Source organism: Stegostoma tigrinum, chromosome 5 (assembly GCF_030684315.1).
Source record: "Stegostoma tigrinum isolate sSteTig4 chromosome 5, sSteTig4.hap1, whole genome shotgun sequence".
In the NCBI taxonomy this organism is placed as follows: domain Eukaryota; kingdom Metazoa; phylum Chordata; class Chondrichthyes; order Orectolobiformes; family Stegostomatidae; genus Stegostoma; species Stegostoma tigrinum.
In genome coordinates, this window is record NC_081358.1 from 69,647,110 (window position 1) to 69,668,615 (window position 21,506).

Consider the following 21,506-nt stretch of genomic DNA (forward strand, 5'->3'; position numbering starts at 1 on the left):
TGGTTCTCCTTCTCCTTGTTTTTTTGTAGTTCTTGGTGTTCATAAGACACAACCAATACTCACTCATCTCAATCCACATGGACAAGGAGAACCATGACTTCGACTGGGACAACACCAAGATCCTGGGATAGGCTAGGCAGAGACAAGCACGAGAATTCCTGGAAGCATGACACCCCATAAAGCAAGCTATTAATAAACACATTGAACTCGACTCCATTTACATTCCACTATGGAGGGAACGTGGAAGTGAGGCAATCCATCGCAATGGACCCTAGAGTTTAAAAGCCAGGTGGAAAAACACACCGATGCTTCATCAGAGGCTGCACTGAGGATGTTACCAAGCACAGTAACGAAACATCTGAGGAACAACAAACCAGCTCAGTGAGCCAACCAATCCCAACACCCACAATCCAAGCTACAAATCTACTCCAAAACTTGTGATATTTTTAATTCAGAACAAATTCTGCAACAAAATTGTGACAAATAGTTCTGCATAGTGTTATATAGCTGATATTTTAAAGAGCATCAAAATTACTTTAATAGGTTTAACTATGTATCGCAATTATTTTTGTAAGCGTCTAGTAGAGTTTCATTGTTATTACAATAAACTCCTCTCCGGCTTTGAATAAAGACATCATTATAAACCAAAAGGAATTTGAGCATAAGTAGTATAATTCTCTGATAAGAAATGACGCCAAACAATCGCCCCATCCCCCAAACTTTAAAATGTGATTTTATGATATGATTTGATTTGATATTGCAACGAACTGTTGAGATCAGAGTATTTTTGTTAAATGGAAACCATATGATTGAATGATTGGAGTGTAGAAGGATGAGGGGGAATCTAACTGAAACTTTCAGAGTATTGAATGGCCTGGACGAAGTGGATGTTGGGAAGATACTTCCATTGGTAGGAGAGTCTAGGACCCAAGGGCACAGCCTTAGAGTAAAAGAACATTAAAACTAAGAGCTTTTAGAACAGAGATAAGGAGAAACTTCTTTAGCCAGAGAGTGATAAATCTATGGAATTCACTGCCACAGAAGGCCATGGAGGCCTGGTCATTGAGCACATTTAAAACTAAAATAGATAGGCTCTTGATTATCAAGGGGATCAAGGGTTACAGGGAGAAAGCGGGAGAATGGGGTTGAGGAACTTATCAGCCATGATTGAATACCGGAGCAGACTCAATGGGTTGAATGGCCTAATTTCTGCTCCTATATCTTATGGTGTTATGGCCTTATGATCATATTTCTAAAACAAAAGTCAAATGATAAATAATGAAACATACCTGTGCAATTCTATATTAACTCCTTATAATTTTTCATAAGTTTCTGACACTAATTTTTACACTCTGGTGATTTATTTGCATTACTGTATATAAATAATAGATGTGAATGCATTGACAAGGAAATCACAACCATTATCAAAGTAAAATTAATAAGTAAGGCCCCTGTATGGATAATGTTTATGATCCTTCTTTCTGTCTGATTCTAGAACAAAATATATGTCTATGAGCTGAAAACCTTTTTCATATATCTCTTTTAACTTTAGTCATGAAAATCAAGGAGAAGTTGATCGTTGGTTTGGACACAGTTAAGTAAACAAGAAAATCAAATACAAGGGTCTAAACTTTGCACGCAGACATTAAGCCCGAACAAAAACTTTGATAACATTGTACAAATACCCTTTAGAAAAGAAACTCCATTGGGGCGAACACAACTGCATAATTTTTGTTCAGTACAACTAAATACATATTTAGCAATCTCACTGTCTAGATTGCACAATGTAGAATGTTCTTTTTAGAACAAACTGTAGGAGTCGATTATTGATCTTAATGCATGAAAAATGTGCATTTCTTTTACATTATTATTGATCGTTAATAACCACCTCAACTCCTAGATCTACAGTCTCCAGAGATTCCTGTCCATATAGAGGCAAAACTGCACGCAGTATTCAAAATATGGTCTCATCAATGAGCTGTATAACTGAAGCATGCTGTCCTTACAAAGATATTCAATTCCTCTCATTAATAAGGGGCTGAATCCCACCAGCTTTCTTGATTAAATGTTGCACCTGCATACTAACTTTTTGTGACTCATGCACCAGAACATCTAAATCCCTCTGCAACTTCAAGTTTTACAGTTGCTCTTAATTTAAGTATTTCACTCTGCTTTGTATGTTTCTTCCTGTTAAAGTAAACAATTTCATGTTTTCCCACATTAACTCTATCTACCAGACTTGCCCACTCACTCGCTGTGTATCCATCTGCAACTTCCTTATATCCTTTTAACGGCATTGTTTCCTACCTGTCTTAGTGTTGTCTGTGAATTTAGCTACCCTTCCTTCACTCCGCTCTTACACTGTTGATGTACATTGTAAAATGTGGAGCTGCAGCAGAAGGTCTTGCAGGGTTCTACTCATTACATACTGTCAATCAGGCACATTTAGGTATACTCAATTTACTGTCAGCTAATCTTATATTTGTGCGAACGTCTTACATATGAGCTTTTATTTTTTTCTGATGACCTTATCAGAAACCTTCTGGAAATCACAGTTCAGACGCCTATAGTTATTCTTTATCTACAGCACGTCCAATGGATTGGTTAAATATGATTTCCCATTGATAAAACTGTGCTGACTCTTCTTGATTACCCTGAATTCTTTGTACCCTCTATTGGTAAAACAGATGCACAATATTTTCTCAGGTAATCTACTATTAATTTCTATTCTCAATCTCTATAGGGTCAACACTCGCTTTACTTTCCCTTCTCCATTTTAAATAATTGCAGAAACTGTGCTATCTCTTTTTGCATTCCTAGTTAACTTCCTCTTAAACTCTAATTTCTTCCTTCTGATTAAACTTTTAGTTTTTCTCTGTTCCTTATACTATAACCTATCATTCTTAAGACTCATCTTTATGCAGTTTAATGGTTTTTACTTAACCCTCAATTATAGCTGTGGACTTGATCACATTATTTGGTAATAAAAATGTTAGAACAGTCAGTACATTGCATATAGGAGTTAGGTGGTCATGGTGCTGCTGTACAGTACATTGTTTAGGCCACTTTTAGAATACTGCATGCAATTCCGGTCTCCCTGCTTTAGGAAGGTTGTTGTGAAATTGAAAGGGTTCAAGAAAGATTTACAAGGATGTTGCCAGGGTTGGAGTGTTGAGCTAGAGGGAGAGTCTGAATAGGCTGGGCTATTTTCCCTGGAACAGTGGATGCTGAAGGGTGACCTTATAGATGTTTATAAAATCATGAGGGGAATGGGTAGGGTTAATTGGTAAGGTCTTTTCTCGGGGTAGGGGGACTCCATAACTAGAGGGCGTAGGTTTAAGGTGAGAATGGAAAGATTTATAAGTGACATAAGGAGCAACTTTTTCCACACAGAGGGTTGTACATGTTTGGAATGAGGTGCCAGAAGCAGTTAAGGAGCCTGGTACAATTACAGCATTTAAAAGGTATCTGGATGAGTATTTGAACAAGAAGGGTTTAGAGGATTATGGTCCAAATGCTGGCAAATGGGGCTAGTGTTTTTTAGGACATCCAGTCAGCATGGACGAGTTGGACCGAAGGCTCTGTTTCCATGCTATGACTCAATAACCAACACCAGTGGTTGATCCCTACGAATATTTGAAATTACAAAAGATATTCAATTGGAAGCAAAAAAAAGGATAATGTAAAATGTGTTCAATCCTATACAGTTCAAGTGCAAAAATAATAATATTAATCATGTTCAATTGCTTAATGGGTTAATAAAGCACCCAAGGATCACTGAGTCACGCAGATCAAGAAAATTCTATTTTATCTCAAATAAACTGATAATAGCTATAAAAAGGTGGTAAAAATGCTGATAAATTGTAGGGAGAAAGGAGAAGTATGCAATAGCTGGAGGTAGAGCCTAGACAAAGAGAGAATAGCAGTTAGGCAAAGGGATGGATAATGGTGAGCCAGGGAGAAAGAAAAACTGATAATAGGGACCATTAGTAGGTGAAGGTGGGTTTGCTGTGATAAAAGCAGTCTATGCCATTAGCAGGGCCTGCAGTATGGGGATGAGTAAATGACATGGAAGAAGGAGTTCAAGTTCTAAAACTGTTGAACTCTATCGATTCCTGAAGGATGCAGGGTCCACAAGTGGAAAATGAAATGTTGTTCTTCCAGCTTGCACTGACCCTCGCTGGAGCACTGTAGCAGACCTGAGATGTTGCTGTTCTTTCTCTCTGGGCTCCACCTCCACCTAACGTAGACGCCTTCTACCACCCTCAACCCTCACTGACGCACTCCTCCCCATTCCCCCTCTTCAGCATATATGCCAATTTTTCCTAGCTACAATTGGCTCTGAAGAAGGGTCAATGAACCTGAAATGCTAACTCCACTTTCTCTCCAGAGATGCTGATAGATCTGCTGAGTTTCTCCAGAAATGTTTTTTGTTTCATATTTCCAGCATCTGCAGTTCTTTGTGTTTTTTTAACAGAATCAACATTCTGGTGTTGATCTTTAGAAATTATTTAGCATATTTAGTTATTATCATAAATAAATAAATACCTTCCTTGTCCAGTTTTAGTTTCCAAAATGTTCTCATAGTTTTCGAGGGAAAAGGCAAAAGAGGTTAAATAAAAGTTAATATTTCTGACCTACAGCTTAATAACAATGCTTAGCCTTGCCTGTAAAGTGGAAGATTTTGTGCTTTACTTCATTGCTGAGATGTATAAAGGACGTTGGTTTAAAGTTGCATCTTTGAAGTGAGTCCTTTCTTGTCCCTCCCTGAAATGCCTCAGGCTCTTATGTAAAAACAGTACTGGTAATTTTGTATCTTTACATCATTAGAATTACAGTACTGCAGTTCTGGCAGTATTTTTGTGGATAAAGCTGCTGGAGTTTTTCCCCCCTGTTCTGTGCTGAAATTTGATCCTGGTGGTGGTCTGATTGGACGCTTAGACTGCCTTAAACTTGCCCAGACTTCACTCACTGTTTCATTTCAGTTCTGCAGCTTGAGACACAGCCTCTACTCTGATCTCGCTCAGGATGGGAGGAAAATGTTTCCTTTTTTTAACTATTTTCTTTCTTCTCTTCCCTGCAATTTTCTGCTGCCCAAGCCGGTGCCTTTGCTTCAAAACCACTGTCCGTTGTATGCACTTGATGCTGGATCATATCCCTAAGGTAGCACCGCAGACTGTCATCCTGTAAGTGCAAACTTTTTCTTTTGAGCTTTTGTGAAAACTTGCTTCACAAGCTGAGTTCAGTTAACTTCTGACTTATTAAAATTGTGTAGATTAAGGAACTGCTTAGTCTAAATTGAAGCTGATGAAATAGGCCAGACGAATTTCAGTTTAAGAATACGTTCAAAACATATTTGGTGCTGCTGATAAGACTTTTGCAGATAGTTTTTACTTCCATTTAGAGCTGTAACTTATGCATTCTTTTTCCATTATGAAACTGATGTTACAATGACTGCTTTGGAATGAATGGAGAAGTACAAGAAGAATGCCAACTAGATTGAAGTGCATTTATTAGAATCTGCTGAGATTTGTTTGGGTTTTTTTGCAAAATTAGTTTGTCTCGTTCTTAAATTACTGTAAACCTACAATTTTCAGATTTGTCAACATAGGAATAGTTGCAGTTGATTTCAGCTCATGGAAAAGGGATATTTTAATAAGGTGAGCAAAAAAAACACCATTTTCAGACAGACATTGTCTCTGTTTGAAAGCTGTTAAGTATTTTCTGCAAATTGTTAATAAATTCAGCTTTATTTGCTGATAGCTGAAATAATAATCTCCCCCTCTGGACATACTTTAAATCTGTAAGGGCAGCTTGACATTTAGGAAAGACAGCTCTATGGCAGTATTGAGTTTTGAAAATTAATATTATTTGCTGGAGAGGTTCTGGAATTATACTGATTTCTGACGTGAGCAAGCCCTTTTCACTGTTTTAGTGAACCTATCATATCTTTTTGCTATATTTCGGAAGTTCATGGTAATATTTACATTTCAAAATTAAAGTGTCAACAACCAACAGTCATTAAAATGAGTGTTAGGGTTGAGCCTGGAGAAGACATGGTTAAAGGCTGTTACTACCCTCTGACGGCCATCATTTATGCAGCATAGTTTGTGCTGGAGTGAGGCCAGCAGGAACTCCACCCCACTCGGAAATGAACCTTATATTTTCTAAAACTTTTGGATTAATATCATTCTGGATGGTTCACAGAATCTCATCCAACTAAATCTATTGCTATGGATCCAAATAAGGATAGTGTAAATGGGTTGCTCGTATGTCATGACCATTTTTTCGGAATATCTGTGGGAAATCGACCACTTATGTGAAGTGTATGGTGGATGGCTTGTTCTACCCCAGGATAGCTGGAATGTGCTGCAGAGAATCAAGTGCTTCTGATGTTTTGTCACACACAATTTTTTTTTGAAATGTACTATTTGATCCAGTAGAAGAAATGGTACAGTGACACTTCTCCAATGTATTTGACCTAATGAGTAGAGGAAGCAGTTATGACAGCCCCTTGTGGAGAGAGGGAAGTGTGGTAGTAAAAGTGTCTTGCTGCTATCACTGGCTGTTTGATGTTGAAATCAGAATTTTACTCTAATTCTCAGGTGTGTTGATTTTTGTTGACCCTCCAGCACAGGTTACCTGTTAAGTGCGGAGAAAGGACAGTTCAAGACGTCATGTTTATGCAAGCTACATGGAAGGACTGAAACTGGTCCTGAATATTGTGAAATTTTAACAAAGGACGATTAATCCACTTTCTTCCAGATTACTGGCCTGAGAATAAAGATGATATCTACCCCACCAAGAATCATTCCGTGCCCTGACAAAGGCCAAACAACCAATATAGACCTTTGCAAAATTTTGGACCACTCAGGTCAGCCAAAACGTCTGTACCCTTCCATTTGGGAAAAATAAAGAACATGCAGGAAACAAGCAAGGCGCCTTCAGATGTTCACCTTTGCTACTGTCTGAAGAGAACCATCCTTGCAAGGCAGGTTATAGAGCCATAGAGTCATAGAGAGGTACAGCACAGAAACTGACCTTTTGGTTCAACTCATCCATGTCAACCAGACATTCTACATTAATCTAGTACCACCTGCCAACATTTGGCCCATTTGCCTCTGAATCCTTCCTATTCATTTACCCATCCAGGTGCCTTTTAAATGTTGTAACTGTCATAAGTGCCATACCTAAAGCTACTAAGTGTTATACCAGGTCATTGGTTTTGTCTTTGACTTTAGCTGCTGCTACCAGAAAAATCACTAATGAGCTGATTTGCAGGAAGGCAACCCATAGTTTCAAGTTATACAGTGTTTTGACATAACTGAGGAAGTCCCCATGTTGCCTTTCTTTGCTTACACATGTGCTGTATGTCAAAAAAGAGCGACAAATGAAAACACAATGAAATTAAACATGCGAAAAACATCTTTAGTTTTCAATTTGTTCACACAGTAACTTGACCTTGTAAGTTTATAGAAATTGAAAAAGTGTTGAGTTAGCTGTAGATAAACATCATAATTGTTTTCTGCTTAGCGTGATCTCTTTGGACATGTCCATCATGTCATCAATGCAATCAATTCTGTTTGCTGTGTTTTTGAGCTGCAGTGCAAAATCTGGAATATCTGGAAGCCTTTGTGGCTTCAACTGGTGGAACAGGCAAGGCTGAAGAGGCTAGCATTCATCAGACTCTACAATGTGATCAGGGTCATAATCTTATGTTATTCGTTGATACATTTTTGCTCACCTTTTTGACCCTTGCCTCAAAAATACTACAGGTCTTTCAGGCATTTTTATCTACCTCAAACTGAAATTAGCAAAACAACGTGCCTTATTTAGATTTCCTGTCTCAAAAATGGCAGATTTTTTTGTCTCATCTGCAGTAGTGCAGACTGTAGCATTTACGCTGCCCTGGCTCACTTTCCACTATTTCATGTTTCAATTTTTAAACATTATCCGGTAAAAGAAAGTGAAACAGTCTGATTTCATTTGTTTAAAGATGTCTCATTGTGCACACTTGTTCAAGGTGTGTGTAAGGCTGATCTGCAGCCACCACTGCAGGCTTGACCAGGATTAGGTGACCTAGTGTGGCCTAACTCTTCTTTGGTTGATACGATTACCTAACAAGTGTGCACAGTGCAGTTAATCTGGAATTCCCCAATCTAAAACTTTGGTTTATCATGGACATCCTTTTATTGGATTTCCTTTTCTGCCAGTGGGAATGGCTGTCAATTCCGTGCAACCAAAATTAACAGAATTTGACTCATCATGATTCACTGTTCTGACAGCAATTTGTACAGTCTGCTTTTAAATTGTATCTGTGAGAGACAACCATGACAGGTGAAATATGTTGACAGCCTTGGAGTTAATGTCACTGTAAGACTTTCAATTAATGTAAATGATATTCTTTTGGGATATAATTATTAAGTAAAAACATAATTACAATACAATTTCTTGTTGACTGTGGTTGAGATAGATTTGGGTTTTGTCAGGATACATTTGAAAACTACAATAGTTGTATCTTTCATGCAGCCAGCATGATTTTGTTTGTGTCTGTGGGTCTATTTTAATAGAGCATTCGGAGGAGCATTACAAGTCGACATCTTACTCCCAATCATAGTGCAAGATAATGGATCAGATGACCAACAGCTTGTCCAAAGAAGTAGGTTCTAATGCATGTTTTATAGGAGGAAAACAATGTAGAAACACTGAGCGGTGGAGAAAGGGTATCACAAATAGCGGAGAGCTTTGAAAATTTGGAGGCACAAAGGGCCACAATGGGAGAAGAACAAATATTTCAGAGGTGTATGGGGTTGGAGGAGATAACACAGATAGGGAAGGACAATACCTCGGAAGGATTTGAAAACCAGCATGAGAAATTTAAAGCCAAGCCATTGCTTTACTGGGTGCTAATATAGATCAGAGAGCACAGATGACGGGAACAAGATATGAGTTAAAACACGGGAAACAGGTCAATTTGATGGAGTCCAGCCAGGAACTGCATCTTAATGGTGTGCCTGGATACAAAGAAGGAAGATGAACTGAGATGGGAGAAGTTGAAGAATGTTACAGATGGAATAGATGGTCTTTGTAGTGGCATGACTGATCAGATGCTCATTTTGGAATTGAATGTGACACAAAAGTTGTAAATAGACTGGCTTAACGCTAGACTTTTACATTGGTAGCTAGGGAGCAGAGATTGGAATGGAGACCGAAAATAATGCTTCAGTATTTGCAATGTTTAATAAACGACATTTCTTATCCAGTACTGCATGATGGATAGCAATGTGATATTTTTGCAACAGTGGAGGACATGAGTGAAGTGGTGGTGACGTAGAACTTGGGTGTCATCAATGTACATGTGAAAACCAGTACTGCTTTCTATTAAGTCAGATCTAATAAAATAGGGTGCAGATTCTTAAAAAAAGGATAGATAAACCAAACTACACAGTGATTTCTAATGCATAGTATGCACAAAACTCCAGATCAAAGCGTAACTGTAATGTGAAAATAACACTAAAGCAAAATACTGTCCAAGCAGAAAATGTGAAATAAATATCAAATGTTGGAGAAACTGAGTCAAATTTTGACTCAATCTCATTCTTTTTCAGGTATTTTCTGAAGAAGAATCATCATACTGGATTCCATGTTAACTCTATTCTCTATGAATAAATTTCTCCAGCAGTTTCTGTGCTTTTCATCCAAAATAACATTTATCTATAAATGTTATTCATTTGTATTTAACTGTATCCAGATCCAAACACTTGGGGAATTAGCAAAGGATTTGTTTGCATGCACGGAGTTAAACTTCCTAGCATTAACATAGGAATGATTCATTGATGGTGGTTGATGGATGAAAAAAATACTTTGGATGATTTGATGATGGGGAAAAAAACCTGTATGGTTTTATGTAAGAGCACTTTTGGAAATGAAAAAATAATATTGGGTTGGGATACTGACACAATCTGACGTCCTCCAGCTTTGAGTATTGAAGTTGAAGGCAGGCAGTGAACTCCCTTGGAATTATTGGTTAAGTTTGTCAAGTTAATTAAAAGCCAATTAAGAACTAGTTTAATTCTCATTTCTTCAGGTTTCAGTAAGGGATCATCTTCCTGACATGGCAATAGCTATGGTGAGTTTGCAGTTTGAAGCACTTCTTCTGAAAGTGCTTTCACAATTGACAGGTGATTATCAATTTATTGTAAGGCACTTCATCAATGTAATTCTTCACTTAATTTCAGTTGAACTTTCTTTGAACACATAATGGGAGCAGCCTTTACAGCTCCGCCTTCCACCTCTGATGGTCAAAAATGACAGCTCTTCACCACCAAGTGGTCCAGAAACAGCAGTAGCAACATAAGTAGTCTCTTACTCAACCACTGTTCTCCACTACGTCACAAGTGTGATTGGCATTGCAATCCAGCTGTAAAGAGACAAGGCCTCTTACTGAGAGCTTCTCGTCACTACTAACATCTTTAGCCTCTTGGAGCAAGACCTCTTTTTAATTGGAGCATATGAGTATGCACTGACAGTAGTTGACAAGGCCTGAGCCTATGGAAGCTGGTATCCCAGCTGTGTGGGGTGGCATTCAAACGAAAGACATTACCGAATGAGGTAGGTCGAGGTAACTTTTGGTAAACCCTTACCTCCCCTTCCTGATGCCTGATTCCTCAATATAGGCACAATGCGCACCTTTGAATGAGAAAAGATCGCACTCTGGTTTGTATTTTGATCTCCCTGCATGGCAGATCCTCTGCCAACCACTGGTTGAGTACTAGTAGTGGCAGAATAGGGTAAGTGTATATTCATTTCCTAATTAAAGGTCTACATTAGTGCCTCCGTGAAACGGCTGTCTCCCAGCGAAGATCCCCCACACCCCCCACCTGTCTTCTGATCAAATGCCACCTTGCTACTTGAAAGAGTCATTAACTTTCACCCAGAGTGCAGGTTTTGCCATTTAATAATTTTTTAAAAATGTCAATCACTTTTCCCGCCCTCCTTGGATCCTCACATCTATTGGAGGAATGGTATTCCTGTTCTGCTGACTTTCTACTGGGTCAGAAAGGTTGCCTTCTGCCAGAGTTGGATCCTCTGTACAGTCCTCTCGGATCCCACAACAGGGCGGCATGGTGGCTCAGTAGTTAGCACAGCTGCCTCACACAGCGCCAGGGACCTGGGTTCAATTCCAGCCTCAGACGACTGTCTGCATGGAGTTTGCACATTCTCCCTGTGGCTGCGTGCGTTTGCTCTGGGTGCTCCCACAGTCCAAAGATGTACAGGGCAGGTGGATTGGCCATGCTAAATTAATTGCCTATAGTGCCCAGGGATGTTTAGGTTAGGTGGATTACACATAGGGAAATCAGGTGTAGGGGAATAGGTCAGGGTGGGATGCTTTTTGGAGGGGCGATATGGACTTGTTGGACTGAATGGCCTGTTTCCACACTGTAGGGATTCTATGATGATATCCAGGTAATTATGAGGGAGCATTAGAATGGTTTTACTAAGATGCCTCTCCATTCTTCTGTTTACTACAGCTTCAAAGGTCCAAGCACTGGTGAACCCTTGGAATCCAGGCTCTGACCCCTTCTTAATTAAAATGCATCTTTCCTTTGAAAGAACTGACGCACTGTCCCACCTGCTGTCCTTAATTGGTGACACAACCTGAGATGATTCAAAAGTGATCCTATCATTCCGTCAAGGATTCTGCTCTTAATTATCTGCAATATATTATTTGATATCTCTTTTGGTCCACAACATTATATACACATATTTGTAAAGTCATGGTTGAGATGATCACACTTATAGGAGGTTACATTAGTATTTCACAAGAATGGTTTTTTAAATTAACATTTCTGGCGTACATCATACATTTACCCATGCAGCGTACTTTAAAATGCTGAATCTAATTGTTTTGTTATGGGCCCTTTAGGATTGCCTGAGCTTTGGTTGGGGGTAAGTAAATAATGAAATTCTGTCTGCATGTTTTTGCAGCTTGACAGGATTAGCTAATCACTCTTAGCTTAGGGTGAAGGTTTACATTTAATTAATTGCTCTTGTCATGCTGATCTACAGTTAGTGTTTAAAAGACATTTCTTATCATGTACTTATCCAAATGTTTGAGGAGATATGGGCCAAATGCGGGCAGGTGGGACTAGTTTGGTTTGAGATTATAGTAGACATGGACTGGTTGGACCGAAGGGTCTGTTTCCATGCTCTATGACTCTATCTACGTTGCCTTCGGGGTGACAGTGGGAAGGGCTGTGGTGTGTTTGGGGGACAGGATTAGATTTCATTTTTTGAATGATGACTCTTGCCAGGACATCCAGGAAGGTGCTCTGGTTCTTCTTGGCATACAACAGAGGCTATGTGTTACCTGCTTCCACTGGGCACGTGTTGCTTGGATGCTTTCCTCAAATCCTGTTGTGGCAATAGTTGTGCATGATAAGGTGAAATCTGCACCTTATCTGTAACTAATAAAATACAGTATGAAACTTGTAAGCAACATAAACATTTAAAGTACAGTATTCATTTCTTAAAACAAGCACATTTTTGTCAAGATAATAAAATGTGAGGCTGGATGAACACAGCAGGCCCAGCAGCATCTCAGGAGCACAAAAGCTGACGTTTCGGGCCTAGACCCTTCATCAGAGAGGGGGATGGGGAGAGGGAACTGGAATAAATAGGGAGAGAGGGGGAGGCGGACCGAAGATGGAGAGTAAAGAAGATAGGTGGAGAGAGTATAAGTGGGGAGGTAGGGAGGGGATAGGTCAGTCCAGGGAAGACGGACAGGTCTAGGAGGTGGGATGAGGTTAGTAGTTAGATGGGGGTGCGGCTTGGGGTGGGAGGAAGGGATGGGTGAGAGGAAGAACCGGTTAGGGAGGCAGAGACAGGTTGGACTGGTTTTGGGATGCAGTGGGTGGGGGGGGGGGAAGAGCTGGGCTGGTTGTGTGGTGCAGTGGGGGGAGGGGACGAACTGGGTTGGTTTAGGGATGCAGTTGGGGAAGGGGAGATTTTGAAACTGGTGAAGTCCACATTGATACCATTAGGCTGCAGGGTTCCCAGGCGGAATATGAGTTGCTGTTCCTGCAACCTTCGGGTGGCATCATTGTGGCAGTGCAGGAGGCCCATGATGGACATGTCATCTAAAGAATGGGAGGGGGAGTGGAAATGGTTTGCGACTGGGAACTGCGTCCCTAAACCAGCCCAGTTCGTCCCCTCCCCCCACTGCACCACACAACCAGCCCAGCTCTTCCCCCCCCCACCCCCCCACCCACTGCATCCCAAAACCAGTCCAACCTGTCTCTGCCTCCCTAACCGGTTCTTCCTCTCACCCATCCCTTCCTCCCACCCCAAGCCGCACCCCCATCTACCTACTAACCTCATCCCACCTCCTAGACCTGTCTGTCTTTCCTGGACTGACCTATCCCCCCCCTACCTCCCCACCTATACTCTCTCCACCCATCTTCTTTACTCTCCATCTTCGGTCCGCCTCCCCCTCTCTCCCTATTTATTCCAGTTCCCTCTCCCCATCCCCCTCTCTGATGAAGGGTCTAGGCCCGAAACGTCAGCTTTTGTGCTCCTGAGATGCTGGTTGGCCTGCTGTGTTCATCCAGCCTCACATTTTATTGTCTTGGAATTCTCCAGCATCTGCAGTTCCCATTATCTCTGATATATTTTTGCCAAGACAAGTTTTCCCACAGTACACAGTGACCAACATAACAAGAATTTTGTGAGCAAAACTGGACACTGTTAAATAGTTTGCTCACCACACAATTTCTATTTTACTCTCAAGGTGGAGAAGTTATTGTATTTCCATCAAGACAAATATTTCAAAAAGGGTTTGTTTTCTCATAGTGATAATGGGAACTGTAGATGCTGGAGAATCCAAGATAATGAAGTGTGGAGCTGGATGAACACAGCAGGCCAAGCAGCATCTCGGGAGCACAAAAACTGACGTTTCGGGCCTAGTTTTCTGATAATGTTGATTAATGCAAGTATGCTTGAGGAAGAAAATTGAGTTGCCTTTTAAAAAAAAGTATGGCTAGCTTTTTAAAAACAAAATAAAAATATCAATCCTTAAAAAAGAGATATTTTTGACTAATATTGAGGATGAATTCTTTGCCCACCACAGAACTTTCCTTCGAGTGCTGGATCCAGCAAACCAGATTCGGAACAGTTTATGCCACGAGAGAACATGGCCTTTGTGGAAAAAAGTTCTTGGCCATCTTCCCATTTGTTTAAAATGCATAATTGATGTAGTCTTCTATAATGTGCATTTTCATTTGCATGTGACGTTATTGTGTGGGATAAGAAGAATGCCCTTCTACAAAGTTGTGTGCCAAACATCTTGAAGGTTTTAACTGATCATTGCTAATCGTCTTGACATGGATATTTTCATTAGGTCAAGGATGATCAACTTTTTTCCCTGTATATATCATAACTTTTTTAAAATCCTATTTTAAAAGGATGCATTTATTAAGTTTTGCTTTTTTCCAGTCTTCTGAGTCAAAATGCTGGTTATAGGAAAATGTTAAACTGAGTTTGCATTTTTGTAAACACAATAGGCTGTGTTTTCCCCTAGCTGCATTGTGGTAGCCCTGAAGGTGGTGGCGGGTTAACACTGTTGTTGAGAAAGGATCGGGCTAGTTGTATTTTGAAGGCAGGCGTTGGGAAGATAGGAAGTAAGCTACTGGCACTGAGGTGACACATGGCAAAGTCCTACGGACTAGTGGGTGGTGTGGCAATGGCTACTAGTTATAATTTAGGCAGAATATCCAGATTGCTTCAACACAAGAACACCGTCAGGAAGGCGTATAAAGCAATTGAAAATAAAATGGTTCAACAATGGTGGCTCCTTTGAAAACAAGGCACAGAGGTCATTGTAGACTGCAATAAACAGTTGAAGAGATGGGTGGAATAATACCTTGAGTTGTAGTCACCAATAGCATAGAATATGGCATTGAGATAAATGATCAGTGATGGTCTGGAAAGACAGAACAGACTCATAGGGCTGAATGGCCTACTTTTGCTCTTATGTTCCTATGTTGCCATTCTTCTTGAATCCTCAAACACAGGCAACTGACACTACTGCAGCAGCTTGTGGACTTTGCTATCTCTGCTGGAGGATGAATAATGGATCACAAAGGGTTCCAATGTCATCAAACATGGTTGTGCTCTGCCACCATCTCTCATTGACATGTTCTTCTCTTTGATGCTGTCATGATTTAAGATCATCTACAGAGAATGCTTATTTTCAATGTGAAAGTTGACAGAAATATCTTCATCCTTGCCCACCTGACATTCAGGACAGAGGTATATCAAAACCTTCTCAGAGAGTTGTTTTATACTGTTGATTTATTCTCCTAACATTGCATACAAAGGAATAACTTTTTCTGGGATGTGGACAGACTGTTTTATATCTGTAAAGAATTTTGTTTGACCATCAGCACTAGGAGAATAAATATTATAATCCAGAATGTTGTTATACTGACGTCAACCAGCATTTACAACGTTAAACAGAAATGTCTGTGAGCTCTACGGTCAAAGGAACACGTCATTGATGCTGAAATCAACACACAATTGCAAATGGTGCAGTTGTTATGTTTAAACTCAGTAAGTGATCACAGCAACAGCAACCTGACTGAAAATATCAAACTGAGTCCACCAAATTTGTGACTTCCGTGCAGTACCCCACAGTTGTAAAACTTGGACAAGATTTTATAGAAAACAGGATAAAAGGCTGAACAGTTTTTGTGTTTGTTGTCTCAGTCATACTCTTGCCATGTCTTGGTAGGAAAAGGTCACCAACTTTGAGGTCCTGAGTATGCCAAAACAAATCTGCTATCTGAGGAGCTCGAACAGTTCATCCACTTCACTAACACCTTCCACCCCTACCTTAAGTTCATCTGGACCATCTCTGATACCTCTCTCTCCTTCCTGGACCTCTCAATTTCCATCTCCGGCAACCACCTGGAAACCGATACCCATTTCAAGCCTACTGACTCCACAGCTACCTAGAATACACCACCTCCCACCCACCTTCCTGCAAAAATGCCATCCCCTATTCCCAATTTGCTCCCAGGATGAGGCATTCTAGTCCCGAACATCTCAGATGTCCTTGTTTAAGGACCGCAACACTCCACCACTGCCACACCCCACCCACACCCCCCACCCCCAGTGGTCGAGAATGCCCTCAACCGTGTCTCCCACATTTCCCACAACTCATCCCTCACACCCCCTCCCCACAATAACAACCAAAATAGAATCCCCCTCGTCCTTCCATACCACCCCACCAACCTCTGGATCCAACGCATCATCCTCTGACGCTTCCACCATCTGGAATCCAACCCCACCACCACAGACGTTTTTCCCTCCCCACCCTTATCTGCTTTCACACTCTCACTGTGATTCCCTTGTCTGCTCCACACTCCCCTCCAGCCCCACCACACCCAGCACTTTTCCCTGCAACCACAGGAAATGCAATACTTACTCCTACACCTCCCGCTTCACCCTCATCCCAGGCTCCAAGAAGACCTTCCACATCAAGCAGATGTTCACCTGCACATCTGCTAACCTGGTATACTATATCCACTGTTTTAAATGTGGCCTCCTACACATCGTGGAAACCAAGGGGAGGCTTGGGGACCGCTTTGCAGAACACCTACGCTTGGTTCACAACAAACAACCGCACCTCCCAGTCAGGAACCATTTCAAGTCCCCCTCCTACTCCTTAGCCAACATGCCCATCCTGGGCCTCTGGCCGTGCCATGATGATGGTACCCGAAAGTTGCAGGAACAGCAACTCTTATTTCGCTTGGGAAACCTGCAGCCCAATGCTATCAATGTGGACTTCACAACCTTCAAAATCTCCCCTCTCCCAACTGTATTCCAAAACCAGCCCAGCTTGTCCCCACTTCCCTAACCTGTCTTTCCTCCCATCTATTCCCTCCTCCCACCTCAAGGGCCACCCCATCTCCTACCTAGTAGACTCATACCGCCCCACTTGACCTGTCCATCCTCACTGGACTGACCTATCCCCTCCCTAACTCCCCATCCACACACTCACCTTTACTGGCTTCACCTCCGCCGCCTTGACCTGTCTGCCTGCTCTCCACCTATCTTCTCCATCTTCTATCTGCCTTCCCCTCCCCCCTTTCTGAAGAAGGGCTTAGGCCCAAAAAATCAGCTTTTCTGCACCTCTGATGCTGCTTGGCTTGCTTTGTTCATCTAGCTCTACGTCTTGTTATCTCAGATTCTCCAGCATCTGCAGTTCCTACTATATCTGAGTGCAGGACATCTGTGCTGTCTTACCACAGTGATTAATTGGATGGATGATGACTTTATACCCAAGGTTATTTTTCTGTAAGGTGAACTGACCATGAGCAGTGACACTCTTTGACATGTTTTTTTGCTTCTGGGCATCTGAGCCTCCATACCTCTACTACCAGGATACCTGCATCTGAGCTGTGAAGATAAGTGACATTGACTACTAGGACGTAGTCGCTGACAGTCATGACATCTAGCAGCTGTTTGTTGGGCAGAACATTGGAGGAAGTGAGTAGAAACAAAAGGTCAATTGGCCAAGGAGAGTGATGAGAGAAAACAGATCACTGAATTGTGCACCTTCTCATTTGACTGTCTTCCTTTGAAGTAAATCAAGTGGAGACCACCATGTCAGAGTGGAGTTCCTGATCCATGCCTGATGGTGCTAAACACAAATTTGATCACCATGATGCAAAACTCAAGACTTCAAGACTGACTGCCATCATGGAATGCATAATTTCGTTAATATATTCTGTTTCTATAGTGAGAGATTTTCTTGATTTCATGGATGTCTGTGCTAGCAAATGAAATAATTTGCCACAGTTATTGACAACATTATGTAAATTTCTTTGGATGTTTTTTCAAATGCTTCTCAGAAACTGAGTCAAGGCACATTGTTGAAGGTTTTTTTTCATGGCACACAGATCAGAGGCCCACATTGTGGATATTTCTTTTATATGCGCAATAGGAACAAAGTTTGAGTCTACTCCAACTCATTTCTTTCAGGATTCATGTTATCAGAATATTTCTTGTCTTTGTTGTAGAAAAATGGGCTGAATTTAAACCCTGAAATCACTCCTGAAATAATGTTTGGGAAAGAAATAACTGAGATTCAACTTACAATTGATGCCTTCTTGCCGAAGTGATGAATGCTGTTTAGAAACTGCTAAATATTGCTGTGGTTCTTTGAACAACAGGAAATTCTTGTCTAAAAAATCCAAAAAACTGTGATGCTGGCAATCAGAAACAAAAACCAAAGTTATGGAAAAATCTCAGCAGGTCTGGCGGTATCTGTGGAGAGGAAGCTGACAATATTTGAGGTCCAGCGACCCTTCTTCAGAAAATCTGGAGTGAGTCAATGAATTTGGCCTGGAAATGTGCAGCAGGTTATTTTGAATCATAGTGTTTGCATTATTAATATATTTTTAATAGCTAATTTATTTGCAGTTGTAGAATATGTCTGCACCCAGAATCGGAACATATATGTTTCAGAGTATTTTGTAATCAGAACATTTGTTTTTGAGATTCTTACTGAGAAGAACAATACAAAATTCTTCTCAGCTGTTATAATGAGAAATGAAAATAAAACATGCATGAACATTCTTAAGACTATAATGCAAAATTATTACACAGAAAAAAATACACATCATCAAACCACTGTCTTGGTTAGTCCAGTGAGTATTAGAAAAGTTTTAATGTCTTATTTACTGTATAATATTTGCTGAGGCCATGCTTTCCAATGTAACAATTTCCTATTGAATTTCTAATGAATGCTCAGTGCTTTATACTAGAACAGGGTGAAAATACATAGTGCCTTGTGCTTAATCAACATGAATTCCCTTTTTACAACTGAAAATAGGCCTGAACAGTCATTATAATCATTAGTACACAGGACAGAACAAAATGGAGAGTAATCGTGGCAGTTTAAGAATTTGAAGTCTGGCACTTCATAATATTCCATGACTGTAACCAATTAAACACATGATTGTTTTTATGACCACTGGGAGCCTAATAGAAGAGATTCCACAGGTTGGAATTATTGTTTGGTTGGATACAAAAGGCAACAGTACAGTTCACTGTTAAGTGAAAAGTTTTAATGCATGAACAGAAAATGCATAACCAAGCTTAAATTCTTTATTTTCATTTTAAAATTTTTTTTGGACAATTCATCATTAACTGCTGAAAGCATTGCCATTATGAGGCAGGGGAAATATGTTGTGCCAGGAACACATGCTGTTTGGCACAACAGTTGTTTCAAAGTGATGAAAGATATCTCAACTGAAAATGGGTTTTTGCTGACTCTGTCAGATATTCAACAATACCTACATGACTTAATTGAAACCTATCATAGCACTATTACACCTTAAACAGCATTAGGTTCATTGGATTATATTCATCTTGAATAAACACATATTTTTAATTAGCCTACACAGCAAAACATGGTAAAAGCACAAACATATCGACAAGCCCAGTATATTTTTCATATGTGAGGCAAAATCAAAGCCAGATACATTGAAACAAATAGATTAATTGCTGGAATAACTCAGAATGAAGTAAGGTGATTGGACGCTAAAGATTAACTCTGCTTTCTCTTCACAGATGCTGCCAGACCTGATAGGTTTACCCAGAAATTTCTCTTTTTATTTCAGATTCATCATTCACAGTTCTTTGTTTTATTTCATATATATTGAAGCCTGTCAAAACTATCTTCGTGTCTTGATATATTCAGTTGGGAAAGTTCTGTTTAAAAAAAATTCTTAATTTCAAGTTTTTGAATGAGATGTGAGAATTTGTTAAAATTGTGTCTGTTTGAAAATTTTCAACACTAGTATTAAACTTTAACTGTTTCTATTTTTAGGAGACATTTACAAATCTAATCTGTGGAAATAGGTCTCACTGGCAAGGCTGGCACTTTTCTGTAATTGACCTTGAAAAGGCGATGCTGAACTGATGCTAGTCGTGTGGTGTTTGTGCATTCACAGTACTGTTGAAAAAGGATTTCCAATGAAGGAACAGCAATTTTTTTTTGAGTCAGGATGATATGTAATTTAAAGAGTTTGTATGTGGTGTTAATGTGCACCTGTTGTTATTCTCTTTCTAGATGATAGAGTTTATGGATTTGCAATGTGTTGCCAAAAGTACCTGAGTAAATTGTCATAATGCATCCTGTTTATAATACAACACCAGGTTATAGTCCGGCAGGCAAATGTGATAACAAAAACGTTCAGAGCCTCGCTCCTTCTTCAGGTGTTAGTGAGGTGGTGTCAGTCACAGAATTTATAAATAAAAGGTCAAAGAGCCACACCACTAGTAAGGATATATTTAAGAAAACTAAGATGCTGTTAAATTTTTAAACAGTTAGAAGGTTTTAATCATTTAAATGTATCTGTAAATCCCTGAATTTCTTTCATGTCATTGCCCTGGGAGAACTAAAGGTTTTATCAGTGTAAAGAAAAGGTGACATTTTAGATCAGAGAATGTGTCTTTGATGTGAGACTTGTTTAGAAGCTGTTTGTGTTTTGGTTTCGAGTCAGATTGGTTTTATTTCAAAAGTAAGAATTTATAAAAGGCCACATTGACTGACTGTGGAGAAAATGTGTGCTCTTTGAACAAAATAAAATGTATCTGCAAATGCAAATTCACACAATAGATTTGTGTGTGTGTGGGGGGGTGCGTGTAGGGGAGAGAGAGCGAGAGGCAGGTAGACAGAATATGTGTGTGAGTGAAATGGAGAGGAGAGAGAGAGAATGTGTGTATGTGTGTGTGTGTGTGAGAGAGAGATGACAGAGAGACAGGTCGAGAGAGAGTGCGCACGTGTGGGGGGTAGGGAGAGAGAGACAGTGCGCGCGTGCAGGTGGTGGGGCGAGGGAGAGAGACAGTGCACGCATACGTGCGAGACAGAGAGAGTGCGCGTCTGCAAGGGGAGGCATGAGGGAGAGTGCGTGCGAGGGGGGGGAGAGAGTGCGCGCATGTGAGGGGGAGAGAGAAAATGCGCGTGTCCGAGGGGGAGAGAGAGATTGCGCGCTTGTGAGGGGGGTGCGAGGGGGAGACAGAGTGCGCACGTGCAAGGGGGAGAGAGAGGGTGTGCGCATGCGAGGTGGGGTTGCGAGGGGGAGAGAGGGGGTGCGCGAGCGCGAGGGGTTGTGGAGATAGTTTCCTTGAGGGGCCGCAGGACACTTTGTGTGGTATATTTGTGAGGGGGAGGGAGACTGTGTGTGTGGAGTGGGTGTGGGTGTGTGAGCGGGGTGAGTATGTGTGACTGGGGTATGTGAGCAGCGTGAGTGTGTGTGTGTGTGAGTCACTTGGGTGGGTTTGTGAGCGGGGTGTGTGTGTGTGCGTGCTTGTTCGAGTGGGTGTGTGTATGACAGTGTATAATGTGGTGTGGTGGGGTTACCTGTAGTGTGACATGAACCCAAATCACAGTTGAGGCCATCCTCATGGGTACCGGACCTTGCTACCAGCCTCTG

At 40.8% G+C, this 21,506-nt stretch overlaps 1 protein-coding gene across 2 annotated transcripts in view; it reads left to right on the forward strand.

Moving 5' to 3' along the window:
• The first annotated feature begins 4,998 nt into the window (after nt 1-4,998).
• Nucleotides 4,999-21,506, forward strand: part of LOC125452046 (peroxidasin homolog) — a 499,162-nt gene continuing 482,654 nt past the window's right edge. For both annotated transcript variants that reach the window (XM_048529957.2, XM_059646061.1), the window contains exon 1: nt 4,999-5,186. In XM_048529957.2, coding sequence (XP_048385914.2) covers nt 5,029-5,186 — 158 coding nt within the window. In that variant the 5' untranslated portion in view covers nt 4,999-5,028. The remainder of the gene's footprint in view (nt 5,187-21,506) is intronic.